Source organism: Oncorhynchus kisutch, linkage group LG4, assembly GCF_002021735.2.
Source record: "Oncorhynchus kisutch isolate 150728-3 linkage group LG4, Okis_V2, whole genome shotgun sequence".
In the NCBI taxonomy this organism is placed as follows: domain Eukaryota; kingdom Metazoa; phylum Chordata; class Actinopteri; order Salmoniformes; family Salmonidae; genus Oncorhynchus; species Oncorhynchus kisutch.
The window spans coordinates 49,493,351-49,509,780 of record NC_034177.2 but is presented as its reverse complement, the minus strand read 5'-3'; the positions used below and the strand labels follow the sequence as shown (position 1 = coordinate 49,509,780).

General features: G+C 43.8%; 1 protein-coding gene across 2 annotated transcripts in view; it reads right to left on the bottom strand.

The window, feature by feature from the left end:
* Positions 1-16,430, bottom strand: part of LOC109889635 (copine-8) — a 73,660-nt gene that overhangs the window by 48,527 nt on the left and 8,703 nt on the right. For both annotated transcript variants that reach the window (XM_020481206.2, XM_031823144.1), the window contains exon 2: positions 886-926. In XM_020481206.2, coding sequence (XP_020336795.1) covers positions 886-926 — 41 coding nt within the window. The remainder of the gene's footprint in view (positions 1-885; positions 927-16,430) is intronic.

Sequence of the window (16,430 nt, the reverse complement as noted above, 5' to 3'; positions counted from 1 at the left end):
CAACAGTGTTGTGTTGTCAAGTCTTATAGGCTAGCCTACCCTAATGTGTGTAAAGCTCCCTGTGGCCAGCATATGTGTGTGTGTGTGTGTGTGTGTGTGTGTGTGTGTGTGTGTGTGTGTGTGTGTGTGTGTGTGTGTGTGTGTGTGTGTGTGTGTGTGTGTGTGTGTGTGTCTTTGGCCCCCTGGCCTGCAGTACAGTGCTGAGGAGGTCTAATGCTGTGTGACTGAGGCCAGTACCGTCAGCACTGCAGAGACAGCACAAGTGCCTCCTTGGATAAACATACTACAGAAGCCAGCCAGCAGGCCCCTGGGATCAGATGGCCTTCCTCCCTCCTTGTGCTGAGTCTGACCACATCTCCTACAGTGGCCCAAATGTTCTCAATTTAAAGATGTACTAATATGTACACACTACACAGACGGATCCTTATCTCCATGACGGATATGGCTGTTAGGGTTGCAAAAATTCAGAAAGTACCATGATTTTTCAGAAATCTTGATGTAATTTGGAGAATTTCTGTAATCGGCAGGGAATAAGGGAATCCTGCAACCTATGGCTGGTGTATATGATGACAATCTGTTGCTGCTCAGTCAAGTAGAGCTGAGATTACAACCTCTGACATATGCAAACGCCTGCTGATTCACAGGGGGAAGCACAAGAGAGAGAGAGAGAGCCAGAGAGAGAGAGAGAGAGAGAGCCAGAGAGAGAGGGAGAGCCAGAGAGAGCGAGCGAGAGCCAGCCAGAGAGAGAGAGCCAGAGAGAGAGGGCGAGCCAGAGAGGGAGGGAGCGAGAGAGAGCCAGAGAGAGAAAGAGCCAGAGAGAGAGAGAGAGTGAGAGAGCGAGGAAGAGAGCGAGAGGGTGTGTGTGTGTGTAGGAAACCATCTTACTTGGGTCTGATTTGGAGAATGTGTCTCTGTCCAGGAGATTTCTGTAAAACAAGAATGCAAAGAAACAAGCCATTATTCGTTGTTCAATATATTATTAGGTAGTGATGTAGTCATGAATCTTTAGCCTAACTACATTTTAAAGGGGACTGAAAAATAAAGCATAAAATAAAGCACCCGGTACAGCCTATAGACATTTCTCCATTCATTTCTCAAACAAATAATCAAAATGCATTTTCTTTCTCCAATTTTGACACGCCCTTTGTCAAGTCAAGACTCAATCAGTCATCAAACATACGACACCACTGTCTTGTCCTGCTGTAAGAATCGGCATGGAAGAGACAAGTCCCAATTCCTTCCAGGTGCACCGAGCCAGTGAGGCACCCAGGAGTTCAAAAGCAGGGGGACGCGATTAGATATGCACACCATCACTTTTGCATCAGAGACTCGGAGAGGAACGGCGAGACGAAACGCCCCGGCACATAACATCAGTCAGTGGGAGGGGAGTCCCGGCATGCCTCGTTAGCAAGTCTCCGTGTGTGTGTGTGTATTTGTGATACATCATCAGCAACAGGATCGGTCTGTTACTCTGTTTGGTTTCTAACTGCACTACATGCCACACTGGTTTGCACCAGGTGGTGAGTCCAGGTCCAACAAAGACGACCCAAAACCACTCGCAGCTTGAATTCCTGCCGGATCCTATATGAAACTGCATCAAACTTTCATGCTCTGTTTTGTTGGGAGAGAGAGAGCGTGAGAGGGTTGGTTACCACTATCATGCTAGCTAGGTGTACACAGCACGGCGTTCATTGTGTGACAAGGCAGTCGAGCGGATTGCAGGGAGTGTCTTTAGGCGATTGATCGTTAGTGATGTATCTAGATCAACCACCCATGTTGTGCTGATCCCAGCGTGACCCAAATGGTATCACACTATGCCTGGCTGGCTGGCCTCTTTCAGAGCACAATTAGCCTCTTAGTTGACTGAAACCAAAAATAAGTGATAATAAGCAACAGAATTGCGCTGTTTATAACGGCTGGAGACAGCTCGGTCTGGGAGAGTGTGTGGGTAGCCGTGATATCAAATACCAAACGTGTTATGCTTCGTTTGAAAAATACCCAAAATGTGTTCTCTCCCCAGAGCCCATAGGTGGAAAGGGTTCAGGTGCAAGGAGCGGGAGGAAAGTTGTGTGTGTGAGATAGAACGGGTGTGTGCACGTGCATGCATGCGTGTGTGTGTGTAACTCTACTCAAGCTGCCTCTCTCTCACTGACTGGTCATTCAGGGGAAATCTTTAAAAATACCCATTTCCCCATCACCCACAGTCCAGGAATTTCAGGTGGGCCGAACAGAGTGCCTCCTCACCATTCATCAAACATTTACGAGCACAGTCCCAACACAACATCAACATTTAATTTGAAATCCCACCACTTACATCATGCAGTACTAGCAGTCACCTAACATCTCCCTTGTTCTATCCCCAAGTCTGACTTCTGTGTGAGTTCTGTTCTATCCCCAAGTCAACTGTGTGAGTTGAGAGGGACCAACTTTCACCTGAGATGGCACTGGAGATGAGACAGTATCCCAAAAAGGGGTGCATTAAATACTCTTGACATTGGCGGTTGAGAGGACAACAAAAAGGGAAAGCTAGCCCAAGAGTACAGTATAAGAGCACTCTTTGACAGAGGGGCCAAGGTTGTTGGTGATATCAATCGGTCTTCCAAAGATGCCGACTCATTATTCAAAACGATTATGTTACCACGACCTGTCACCAGCAAAGGCTATTGATGAAACGCCAATGTCTGATCATTAGACCTTTAGAGAATCAGACAGAGGCAGACACAGACTGCTTCTGCTACCTATGCAGGTAAAGGACACACAGCACATGAACAATAATGAGAATCACTGAACAATGAATAAGAACATCCATTCAACATTGCCAGACTGCTGCATTGACCAAACTGCTAAATTCTCACTAATCTTTCATTCTTTAAAATCTTTCTCCTCAAGTCTCCCTCCTCACCTCCATTCAATGTTTTGTCTCTACATGATAGAAGTATAAATGAATGAGTAGCATCAGACAGAACACCCCTAACAGGCTGACCACACCGCTCGCGTCGCGTGCGCGAGCGTCTGCGTTGCCAAGGGCTAAAATAGAAGTCATTCCTATTTCTGACGTAGATCGCGCTGCAATTCCTGCCTCTCCCGCCTCCTCATTGGTTTACAGAAGCAGGTACCCACGTGCCATCTCCTCATTGGTTATACCCACGTGGGTGATTGAAAGACCAACTGTGTTGCCGGTCGGCTTAGTAATACTATGAATGTTTAGAAGCCAATCACCATATAAGTTCAAAGATGAAAAGGTCTGGAAGGAGGAGAGATGACCAGAAACAATTTGGTTGAACAGAGTAGAGGACCTTGTGCATTTCATGTAAGATAACAACTCAATGTTTATATCCCATGACAAATTAGCTAGCAACAGCAAGCTAGCTAAATAGGACAAATTTGCTAGCAAGTGCAAGCTAACTAGCTAAATTGCCATAAATGTTTAATGCTTTTTGACCTGTCCCCAAATGAATGTCATTGGTTCAGAGTTTGTTTTAATATTTTAAACTGTGTTTCGTGATTGCATTTGGTGTGGGGGGACAAAATGAATGTATGCACGATGGCGCACGCGTGCAGCCGGTTTGGGTTCCGTGTAAGCTGTCTATTATTCATCCCGCAAAGACAAAGTCACATGTAATGGCGTTAGGCCTATGTGATATGGACAATTCTTCTAACACCAGCCATGCACACCCGCACCCTACTGTTAATATAATGTAATATTATATAATATAATATAATGTCAAAAGCAGAGTTCTAAGAATCCACGGCAAACAACTACAGAGACAGGCCGAAGCACAGTCAAAGGTTCTTTATTCAATTCAAAACGTAGAAAAAAGATGACAATAGCGCAAAAAGAATTTGTTTGAATGGTTCGCTTTAAAACCACTAAGTTAGAAATGTATAGAAACCTATAGAGAGGCTAGTAGTTATGACTATAAGTAACACGAGCACTATGTGTACAGGGTAAAACTACTGTAGCACAGCAGCAAGAAGCCAGACGTCCGTCCGTCAGTAGGTTCCCGGTCGAACGGGTGCGTTGAATGTAATTCTCAAATTTCCTTTCATGTTTCGTTCGGGGGGAGTGTTTGGTCATTTGTTAGGAGAGGGAGGAAGTGACAGGGATTGACAAAAAGCAGTCTCATAGTCAATATAACATGCCAATCTGTAGAATCACTGCACACCATGTGAGGCAAACAAATAGTTAATGCAATTTCACGGGTGATAAGGTGTTAAGTGAAGGCAAACGCTGTAAATAACACAGCACACTTGTAAAACAGGGGAGGATAGCAAAATGGGGCATGCTGAGAAGTGTTATAATAAACATGCTGATAACGTAAAATGCTAATAAGGTAGAATGGCAATCTCTAGTTTAAAAAAAGAGTCTCATTGATATGAGTGAAACAAACACTGTCCAAGTGAAATAAACACACTAGACCAAGTCTCTGGGGAAGACAGCATTCTGTTGTGATCAATGAGGTCAATGGCGTGGGACAAAATCAGACGCAGTGTAAATCAATGGACCTTCGAAAGAGAGACATCTCTGAAGTATCAGCAACAGCGTTTTTGAAAATGAAAGCTATTAATAAAGAGTAGAAAAAACACGTTCCACATTCTAACTAACTTCTGAGTGACTCAAGAATCATGTCAAGAATTATAGGGCACTGCTCAAGGGGGAAAAAAACAATTTTGTAATGGGGGAGCAAGTCGAGAAAGACAGACAGAAACAGAGAGAGAAATAACTGTCAAACAATATGTGAAAGTGATGGAGGTGCCCGCCGTCCTCTCTGTCAAGTAACCAGTTAATGTCACGGAGGAGCTGGTGTGGCCTTAATGAGACCAAATGGCTCTTCTGAAAAGCTCATTAACGTAGTCACTCAGCATGACCCCCCCCCCCTGGGGCTGTGGCTCTGGCTCTGTGCCACTCACACAACCACTTTAACCCACCCCGTGGGGCTCGGCCCGGGGCCACCTGACCTGAAGGCTACACAATCTTGATCTGCGTCTGTCCAGGTCTTGGTACTATTTAGGCCACTGGAGCCTCTATGCTCGGGGTCTTGAACAATTTAACCTTCTGTGGCCTCTATATTATGTCCTGCAGTATTGTTAATTATTTGCTACAGCTCTAATAGCTCACAGGCAGGTTCGTAATTCCAACAGGGCTAGGAGGGCTGGGCACCCCCATAACCAATCAGGGCCATAAGAATATAAACATCAATATCGGCTCTCAAAATTGTCAAAGGTATTGACGTTGGGCACCCCTAAGAGACATCCATCATCCCCCCCCCCCCCGAGAGTAAAATATATAATTCTGTACAGAGCTTAATTCACAGTATGCATGTGCTCATAGGAAACAGTGACTCTATTCATTCCTACCCAGAATGACACATCAACCTGCCTCCACTAAGATCTAAAGTCAAGTACCAGCAGGTCGGTGTCCCGGCTCAATACAGCCACATCACAGCCTTTCATATCCTTTCTGCCCAAAGGTCACACATAATACATCTGTCTCCCTCCCGCAGCTCAGACCAGGCAGATAATAGCTTCTCAATCTAGGCTTCTGTAATGGAAACTTTCAAAATAAAAAAAGATATCTTAGAGAGTGCCACATGCACCTCATTTTTTGAAGGAATTAATTCCGCATAAAATACATATTGTATCTTAACTTTTGTTTTTCATGACCAATCCAAATTTTGTGGAGGGGGTGGTTAAAGGAAAAATTAAATATACATTTTACAATTTGGTACAGATAGAGCAAAAGACACAGGAGGACTACGTTTGGATTTGATCCCAATAGCCAGAAGTGGGAGACATACTGTAGGAAGCATTAAACTACAGAAATTCAGCCGTGGCAAAAAATTCCATTTGAAAATAGATATTCTTCACCTTGAGGTGCCTTTTGGCAAACTCCATGCAGGCTGTCATATGCTTTTTTACTGAGGATTGCCTTCCGTCTGGCCTCTCTACCATAAAGCCTGATTGGTGGAGTGCTGCAGAGCTGGTTGTCATTCTGGAAGTTTCTCCCATCTCCACAGAGGAACTCTAGAGCCCTGACCAAGGCCCTTCTCTACCGATTGCTCAGTTTGGCCGGGTGGCCAGCTCTAGGAAGAGTCTTGATGGTTCCAAACTTCTTCCATTTAAGAATGATGGAGGCCACTGTGTTCATGGGGACCTTCAATGCTGCAGAAATGTGTTGGTACCCTTCCCCAGATCTGTGCCTTGACACAATCCTGTCTCGGCGCTCTACGAACAATTCCTTTGTTCTCATGGCTTGGTTTTTGCTCTGACATGCACTGTCAACTGTGGGACCTTATATAGCCTTTCCAAATCATGTCCAATCAATTGAATTTACCACATTCAAGTTGTAGAAACATCTCAAGCATGATCAATGGAAACATGATCAATAGAAACGTGAGCTCGACTTCGAGTCTCATAGCAAAGGGTCTGAATACCTATGTAAATAAGGTTTTGTTCTTTATTTTTAATGAATTTGCAAAAAAAAAAAAAAGCTGTTTTTGCTTTGTCATTATGGGGTATTGTGCGCAGATTGATGAGGAAAATGTTTTATTTAATACCTTTTAGAATAAGGCTGTAAAGTAACACATTTTAGAAAAAGTCAAGAGGTCTGAATACTATCCAGATGCATTGTAGGTGTGCCAAGCTTGTAGCGTCATACCCAAAATGACACACGGCTGTAATGGCTGCCAAAAGGTGCTTCAACAAAAGTACTGAGTGAAAGGGTCTGAAAACTTATGGAAATGTAATATTTCCAGGGTTATTTTTGCAAACAATTATAAAAACCTGTTTTTGTTTTTTTCATTATGGGGTAGTGTGTGTAGATTGATGAGGGGGGAAATAATGTAATACATTTTAGAATAAGGCTAACGTAACAAAATGTGGAAAAATTCAAGGGCTTGAAAATACTTTCCAAATGCACAGTATGTATACAGTACCAGTCAAAAGTTTGGACACACCTACTCATTCAAGGGTTTTGCTTTGTTTTTACTATTTTCTACATTGTAGAATAATAGTGAAGACATCAAAAGTATGAAATAACACATATGGAATCATATAGTAACCAAAAAAGTGTTAAACAAATCAAAATATATTTTATATTTGAGATTCTTTAAAGTAGCCACCCTTTGAATTGATGACAGCTTTGCTCACTCTTGCCATTCTCTCAACCAGCTTCACCTCAAATGCTTTTCCAACCGTCTTGAAGGAGTTCCCACGTATGCTGAGCACTTCTTGGCTGCCTTTCATTCACTCTGCAGTTCAACTCATCCCAAACCATCTCAATTGGGTTGAGGTCAGGTGATTGTGGATACCAGGTCATCTGATGCAGCGCTCCATCACTCACAAATTTGCCCTTACACAGCCTGGTGGTGTGTTAGAGTGATAGAGTATCGCTGCAGAATGCTGTAGTAGCCATGCTGGTTAAGTGTGCCTTGAATTCTAAATACGTTGGCTAAACTGGAACACTAGCGCGAGCCCATAGCATATTAATGGAATCGAACGTTGGCAGAGCCTGTTTGACTGGAGTGATGCTTAGAATTCCATAAAAAATGTATCTCTTTTTATTTTACCACTACAATCAGTTCGTTGGACGAAACTGGAAGAAACAGCTTGTATAGAAAGTAAACATCGGCACCTCGATGGTGTCAACTGTGCTTATGTCTGCGTAATGAAAAAGTATGAAAAAATAAAAACTTCTGTAACATGTAACAGTTTGCTTCCATCCCTCTCCTCGCCCCTACCTGGGCTCGAACCAGGGACCCTTTGCACACATAGACAACAGCCACCCTTGAAGCATCGTTACCCATCACTCTACAAAAGCCGCAGCCCTTGCAGAGCAAGGAGAACTACTTCAAGGTCTCAGAGCGAGTGACGTCACCGATTGAAACGCTATTAGCGCGCACCCTACTAACTAGCTAGCTATTTCATACTGTTTACACTTGAAAAAAATCTAAATACACACATTGCGAGATATTTGGCCAAATAGACAGACATGTCTATATTTCCCCCATATGAAACAATGGGAAGACCGCAGAGTTCCAATATTATTTTTGGTTGGTTACATTTTGTTGTTTACATTTGAACTATAAAACAATGTGAGCAGGTCTCATTGCCAACAATAGCGAAGCAGGCATTGTGACATTGAACAATAAACTGGGAATAGAACGTTCGGAAGGCGAGTGGTGCCACGGTGCTCAATAGAACTTATAGGAGCTGGCAGGGTGAAAAATGCACAAAAATAAGCAGGTTTTTTTCGCGATTACTTCAAAACGACGGCAAGCAGCTGGGAAATATGGTCATATTATGAAACTGGGCTCCACGGCGGATGCAATGAACTAGTTTTTATCAGAAAAGAACGTTGTGTCCAGCCTACTATCTACACGGATTTCAGAGCACTCTTGTCTGAGTGTACCAGAGCGCAGAATAATTACTTTACGAGCGTTCAACACCCGTTGAATATGGCCGGTGTCAGTAAACGTTGGGAAAAAAGCATAATTAAATTGGTTTCCATTAGCACATTTACAGTCACCTCACCAACGCTCTGGATAACACAAAAACTGCCTTACCAGCTCTGCTAGGGCGAGTAAAATGGTCAGAGTGGTCTCATTTGTGTCTGGAAGTAGCTAGCCAACATTAGCTTGTGTGCTTGACTGCCGTTCTAAGGCCAGATTGCTCAAATCAACCCTACTCCTCGGCCCGAACGTCCAGTGTGTGCTCCGAGAGCGAAACGGTCAGAATTTACAAACGGACAATTTTTCTCTGAATGGAAACACCACAATATTAATTTTATTAATTAAGTCAAATTTCTTAAAATCAATCCCTTATACTATGTTATTGCAAAAAAGGTTTTAAATTCTCTGGTAATGCTAATACGGAATGCTAATAAATGCTGGAATAAGTTTTGGGGTATAAATAAGGGTTATATATACTTTCTGAAGGCACTGTATCAACACCAACAAGCTCTCACTGTAAAAATAGAAGTGTCTCCATGTTTCTCCAAATGTCAAAATAAGAAACCATTGCTCTATATTGTACAGTTTCTCAAATTTCCAAGTTAAGGGTTAAGTTTAGGCACTCATTCCGAATGGCTAAGATAAGTGTCAAGATTTACGATAGGGTTAAAACATTAAGTTTAGGCCAGGGCTGGCGTTATGGGCAGGCCTTAAGGGGCCTGGCCCGCCCTACCATACCTCCTAGCCCGCCCAAATAAAATATTGAAATATTGATCATTTATTTGATTGAGATGCGTGCCAACAGAAAGACACATCAATCTCAGTTAAAGCATCCGAGCGAGTGAAACAGCTCCCCTCTGTCTCAGTATGTGTAGACCATGTATCTGATGCTGTCTGGACCAAAAGAGTATAGCATGTCATACTATTTCTGTCCAGACAGCATCAGATACACGGGCTACATATAGAGGGGAGCTGTTTCGCTTGCTTGGATGCTTTCTCATATGATATAGTTTCAGCAGAGAGGAAGAGGCGAAGCGAGAGGGCTCACTTTCGCCAAAATCTGTCCAGTATAAGCTCAATGCCTTTCTATGGGGATAATATGCAGACCTATGTCGCCTGCCTTCCCGCTTTTGGGACGAAGACTCCCATTGTCAGGGCGGAGACATGAGCATCTCGTCATTATATACAGAGCTCTGGTTTCAACCTCTTGAGAATTGGAAAGTTGGTGGAGGCAATGTACTGTTAGGATGCTGGATTGCCCTAAAGTAAATTGATTTCATTAAAAATACTTGACATGGGAGCATGACTTAGCCACATAGGATCATTCTTAATAAAACATTTTTGCTGTGGATTGTTTCAAATCAAATCAAAGTCTATTTGTCACGTGCGCCGAATACAACAGGTATTAGGTGAACAATAAGTAAGTAAAGAAATAAAAACAACAGTAAAAAGACAGTGAAAAATTGTAAGTGTGTTCGGGAAGCCTGCGATTTGGGGTATTGTGATTGGCAAAAGGTTTATCTAACTTAGTTGCAGCTGTCAGTGAAAAGTGTCTCAAATATGTGTGAAGATAACTGTAATATTTGTGTTGTGGAGAAAATGACCAGGCAGGAGACTATCATACTACATTAACGTTTAAGAATCATTTTAAATGTTGCATCTGTGATCTATATCTTTTACTATGTTGTTACTAAGCAGTGATGTATTACTGCAGTGTCACGTTACCACACCTAATATGATATGCTGAAGAGCACGAGATGTTTTGACTGTACGGGCTTTGTGCATGGGGGCATTGTCACGCTGAAACAGGAAAAGGCCTTCCCCAAACTGTTGCCACAAAGATGGAAGAACAGAAACGTCCATTCCATTTTTTTAAATGTCATATTTAACTTTTATTTGCAGTTGAAAGTTTACATTCACCTTAGCCAAAGACATTTAAATCAGTTTTTCACAATTCCTGACATTTAATCCTAGTACACATTCCCTGTCTTAGGTCAGTTAGGATCACCACTATTTTAAGAATGTGAAATGTCAGAATAATAGTTGAGAGAATTATTGATTTCATTATTCTTCAATCACATTCCCAGTGGGTCAGAAGTTTACATACACTCAAATAGTATTTGGTGGCATTGCCTTTAAATTGTTTAACTTGGGTCAGACGTTTTGAGTAGCCTTCCACAAGCTTCCCACAAAAAGTTGGGTGAATTTTTGCCCATTCCTCCTGACAGAGCTGGTGTAACTGAGTCAGGTTTGTAGGCCTCCTTGCTCGCATACGCTTTTTTTCAGTTCTGCCCACAAATTTTCCAAAGGATTGAGGTCAGGGCTTTGTGATTGCCACTCCAATATCTTGACGTTGTTGTCCTTAAGCCATTTTGCCACAACTTTGGAAGTATGCTTGGCATCATTGTCCATTTGGAAGACCCATTTGCAACCAAGGTTTAACTTCCTGACTGATCTGAGATGTCGCTTCAATATATCCACATCATTTTCCTGCCTTATGATGCAATTTTTTAAATTTTTTATTTCACCTTTATTTAACCAGGTAGGCTAGTTGAGAACAAGTTCTCATTTGCAACTGCGACCTGGCCAAGATAAAGCATAGCAGTGTGAGCAGACAACAAAGAGTTACACATGGAGTAAACAATTAACAAGTCAATAACACAGTAGAAACCAAAGGGGGAGTCTATATACAATGTGTGCAAAAGGCATGAGGAGGTAGGCAAATAATTACAATTTTTCAGATTAACACTGGAGTGATGAATGATCAGATGGTCATGTACAGGTAGAGATATTGGTGTGCAAAAGAGCAGAAAAGTAAATAAATAAAAACAGTATGGGGATGAGGTAGGTGAAAAAGGGTGGGCTATTTACCAATAGACTATGTACAGCTGCAGCGATCGGTTAGCTGCTCAGATAGCTGATGTTTGAAGTTGGTGAGGGAGATAAAAGTCTCCAACTTCAGCGATTTTTGCAATTCGTTCCAGTCACAGGCAGCAGAGTACTGGAACGAAAGGCGGCCAAATGAGGTGTTGGCTTTAGGGATGATCAGTGAGATACACCTGCTGGAGCGCGTGCTACGGATGGGTGTTGCCATCGTGACCAGTGAGCTGAGATAAGGCGGAGCTTTACCTAGCATGGACTTGTAGATGACCTGGAGCCAGTGGGTCTGGCGGCGAATATGTAGCGAGGGCCAGCCGACTAGAGCATACAAGTCGCAGTGGTGGGTGGTATAAGGTGCTTTAGTGACAAAACGGATGGCACTGTGATAGACTGCATCCAGTTTGCTGAGTAGAGTGTTGGAAGCCATTTTGTAGATGACATCGCCGAAGTCGAGGATCGGTAGGATAGTCAGTTTTACTAGGGTAAGCTTGGCGGCGTGAGTGAAGGAGGCTTTGTTGCGGAATAGAAAGCCGACTCTTGATTTGATTTTCGATTGGAGATGTTTGATATGAGTCTGGAAGGAGAGTTTGCAGTCTAGCCAGACACCTAGGTACTTATAGACGTCCACATATTCTAGGTCGGAACCATCCAGGGTGGTGATGCTAGTCGGGCATGCGGGTGCAGGCAGCGACCGGTTGAAAAGCATGCATTTGGTTTTACTAGCGTTTAAGAGCAGTTGGAGGCCACGGAAGGAGTGTTGTATGGCATTGAAGCTTGTTTGGAGGTTAGATAGCACAGTGTTCAAAGATGGGCCGAAAGTATATAGAATGGTGTCGTCTGCGTAGAGGTGGATCAGGGAATCGCCCGCAGCAAGAGCAACATCATTGATATACACAGAGAAAAGAGTCGGCCCGAGAATTGAACCCTGTGGCACCCCCATAGAGACTGCCAGAGGACCAGACAGCATGCCCTCCGATTTGACGCACTGAACTCTGTCTGCAAAGTAATTGGTGAACCAGGCAAGGCAGTCATCCGAAAAACCGAGGCTCCTGAGTCTGCCGATAAGAATATGGTGATTGACAGAGTCGAAAGCCTTGGCAAGGTTGATGAAGACGGCTGCACAGTACTGTCTTTTATCGATGGCGGTTATGATATCGTTGAGTACCTTGAGTGTGGCTGAGGTGCACCCATGACCGGCTCGGAAACCAGATTGCACAGCGGAGAAGGTGCGGTGGGATTCGAGATGGTCAGTGACCTGTTTGTTGACTTGGCTTTCGAAGACCTTAGATAGGCAGGGCAGGATGGATATAGGTCTGTAACAGTTTGGGTCCAGGGTGTCTCCCCCTTTGAAGAGGGGGATGACTGCGGCAGCTTTCCAATCCTTGGGGATCTCAGACGATATGAAAGAGAGGTTGAACAGGCTGGTAATAGGGGTTGTGACAATGGTGGCAGATAGTTTCAGAAATAGAGGGTCCAGATTGTCAAGCCCAGCTGATTTGTACGGGTCCAGGTTTTGCAGCTCTTTCAGAACATCTGCTATCTAGATTTGGTTAAAGGAGAACCTGGAGAGGCTTGGGCGAGGAGCTGCGGGGGGGGGGGGGCGGAGCTGTTGGCCAAGGTTGAAGTAGCCAGGCGGAAGGCATGGCCAGCCGTTGAGAAATGCTTATTGAAGTTTTCGATAATCATGGATTTATCAGTGGTGACCGTGTTATCTAGCCTCAGTGCAGTGGGCAGCTGGGAGGAGGTGCTCTTGTTCTCCATGGACTTCACGGTGTCCCAGAACTTTTTGGAGTTGGAGCTACAGGATGCAAACTTCTGCCTGAAGAAGCTGGCCTTTTGATTGCATCTATTTTGTGAAGTGCACCAGTCCCTCCTGCAGCAAAGCACACCCACAACATGATGCTACCACCCCCTTGCTTCACGGTTGGGAGGGTATTCTTCGGCTTGCAAGCCTCCCCCTTTTTCCTCCAAACATAACGATGGTCATTATGGCCCAACAGTTCTATTTTTGTTTCATCAGACCAGAGGACATTTCTCCAAAAAGTACGATCTTTGTCCCCATGTGCAGTTGCAAAGCGTAGTCTGGCTTTTTATGTCGGTTTTGGAGCAGTGGCTTCTTTCTTGCTGAGCAGCCTTTCAGGTTATGTCGATATAGATTATGTCGACTCTTTTTACTGTGGATATACAGTCGTGGCCAAAAGTTTTGAGAATGACACAAATATTATTTTTCACAAAGTCTGCTGCCTCACATAATATGATGGCAATTTGCATATACTCCTAAATGTTATGAAGAGTGATCCGATGAATTGCAATTATTTGCAAAGTCCCCCATTGCCATGCAAATGAACTGAATCCCCCCGAAACATTTCCACTGCATTTCAGCCCTGCCACAAAAGGAGTAGCTGACATCATCATGTCAGTGATTCTCTCGTCAACCCAGGTGTGAGTGTTGACGAGGTCAAGGCTGGAGATCACTCTGTCATGCTGATTGAGTTCGAATAACAGACTGGAAGCTTCAAAAGGAGGGTGGTGCTGGGAATCATTGTTCTTCCTCTGTCAATCATGGTTACCTGCAAGGAAACACGTGCCGTCATCATTGCTTTGCACAAAAAGGGCTTCACGGGCAAGGATATTGCTGCCAGTAAGATTGCATCTAAATCAACCATTTATCAGATCATCAAGAACTTCAAGGAGAGAGGTTAAATTGTTGTGAAGAAGGCTTCAGAGCGCCCAAGAAAGTCCAGCAAGCACCAGGACCGGCTCCTAAAGTTGATTCAGCTGCGGGATCGGGGCACCACCGGTACAGCGTTTGCTCAGGAATGGCAGCATGCAGGTGTGAGTGCATCTGAACGCACAGTGAGGCGAAGACTTTTGGAGGATGGCCTGGTGTCAAGAAGGGCAGCAAAGAAGCCACTTCTCTCCAGGAAAAACATCAGGGACAGACTGATATTCTGCAAAAGGTACAGAGATTGGACTACTGAGGACTGGGGTAAAGTCATTTTCTCTGATGAATACCCTTTCCGATTGTTTGGGGCATCCGGAAAAAAGCTTGTCCGGAGAAGACAAGATGAGCGCTACCATCAGTCCTGTGTCATGCCAACAGTAAAGCATACTGAGACCATTCATGTGTGGGCTCGCTTCTCGGCCAAGGGAGTGGGCTCACTCACAATTTTGCCTAAGAACACAGCCATGAATAAAGAATGGTACCAACACATCCTCCGAGAGCAACTTCTCCCAACCATCCAGTTTCAGTTTGGTGACGAACAATGCCTCCTCCAGCATGATGGAGCACCTTGCCATAAGGCAAAAGTGATATCTAAGTGGCTCGGGGAACAAAACATCGATATGTTGGGTCCATGGCCAGGAAACACCCCAGACCTTAATCCCATTGAGAACTTGTGGTCCATCCTCAAGAGGCGGGTGGACAAACAAAAACCCACATATTCTGACAAACTCCAAGCATTGATTATGCAAGAATGGGCTGCCATCATGTGGCACAGAAGTTAATTGACAGGTTGCCAGAGCAAATTGCAGAGGTCTTGAAAAAGAGGGGTCAACACTGCAAATATTGACACTTTGCATCAACTTCATGTAATTGTCAATAAAAGCCTTTGACACTTGTGAAATGCTTGTAATTATACTCCAGTATTCCATAGTAACATCTGACAAAAATATCTAAAGACACTGAAGCAGCAAACTTTGTGAAAATTAATATTTGTGTCATTCTCAAAACTTTTGGCCACGACTGTAGATACTTTCTACCTGTTTCCTCCAGCATCTTCACAAGGTCCATTGCTGTTGTTCTGGGATTGATTTGCACTTTTCGCACCAAAGTACATTAATCTCTAGGAGACAGAACGCATCTCCTTCCTGAGTGGTACGAAGGCTGCGTGGTCCCATAGTGTTTATACTTGCGTGCTATTGTTTGTACAGATGAACGTGGTACCTTCAGGCGTTTGGAAATTGCTCCCAAGGATGAACCAGACTTGTAGAGGTCTACAATTATTTTTCTGAGATCTTGGCTGATTTCTTCTGATTTTCCCATGATGTCAAACAAAGAGGCACTGAGTTTGAAGGTAGGCCTTGAAATACATCCACAGGTTAACTTAGTATATGTAAACCTCTGACCCACTGGAATTGTGATACAGTGAATAAGTGAAATAATCTGTCTGTAAATAATTGTTGGAAAAATGACTTGTGTCATGCACAAACTAAATGTCCTAACCGACTTGCCAAAACTATAGTTTGTTTACAAAAAATGTGTGAAGTGGTTGAAAAACAAGTTTCAATGACTCCAACCTAAGTGTATGTAAACTTCCGACTTCAACTGTAACTTGGCAAGTCTAGTATGTCATTGTATGCTGTCGTGTTAAGATTTCCCTTCACTGGAACTAAGAGGCCTAGCCCAAACCATGAAAAACAGCCCCAGACCATTACTCCTCCTCCACCAAACTTTACATTTGGCACTATGCATTGGGGCAGGTAGCGTTATCCTTGCATCCGCCAAACCCAGATTACTCCATCGGACTGCCAGATGGTGAAGCGTGATTCATAATTCCAGAGAACGCGTTTCCACTGCTCTAATGGCGGCGTCCTTTAAACCACTCCAGCCGACGCTTGGCATTGTACATCTTAGACTTGTGTGCGGCTGCTCGGCCATGGAAACCCATTTCATGAAGCTCCCGATGAACAGTTCTTATGCTGACGCTGCTTCGGGGCAGTGTGAAACTGAGAACAGACGATTTTTACACACTCAGCAGTCCCATTCTATGAGCTTGTGTGGCCTACCACTTCGTGACTGAGCCGTTGTTGCTCCTAGTCATTTCCACTTCACAATAAGAGCACTTAGAGTTGACCGGGGCAGCTCTAGCAGGGCAGAAATGTGATGAACTGACATGTTGGAAAGGTTGCATTCTATGACGGTGCCATGATGAAAGTCACCGTGTTCTTCGGTAAGGCCATTTTACTGCCAGTGTTTGTCTATGGAGATTGCATGGCGGTGTACTCGATTTTATACACCTGTCAGCAACGGGTTTGGCTGAAATAGCCAAATCCAGTCATTTGGGTGTCCACATACTCTTGTATATACAGTGCATTTGG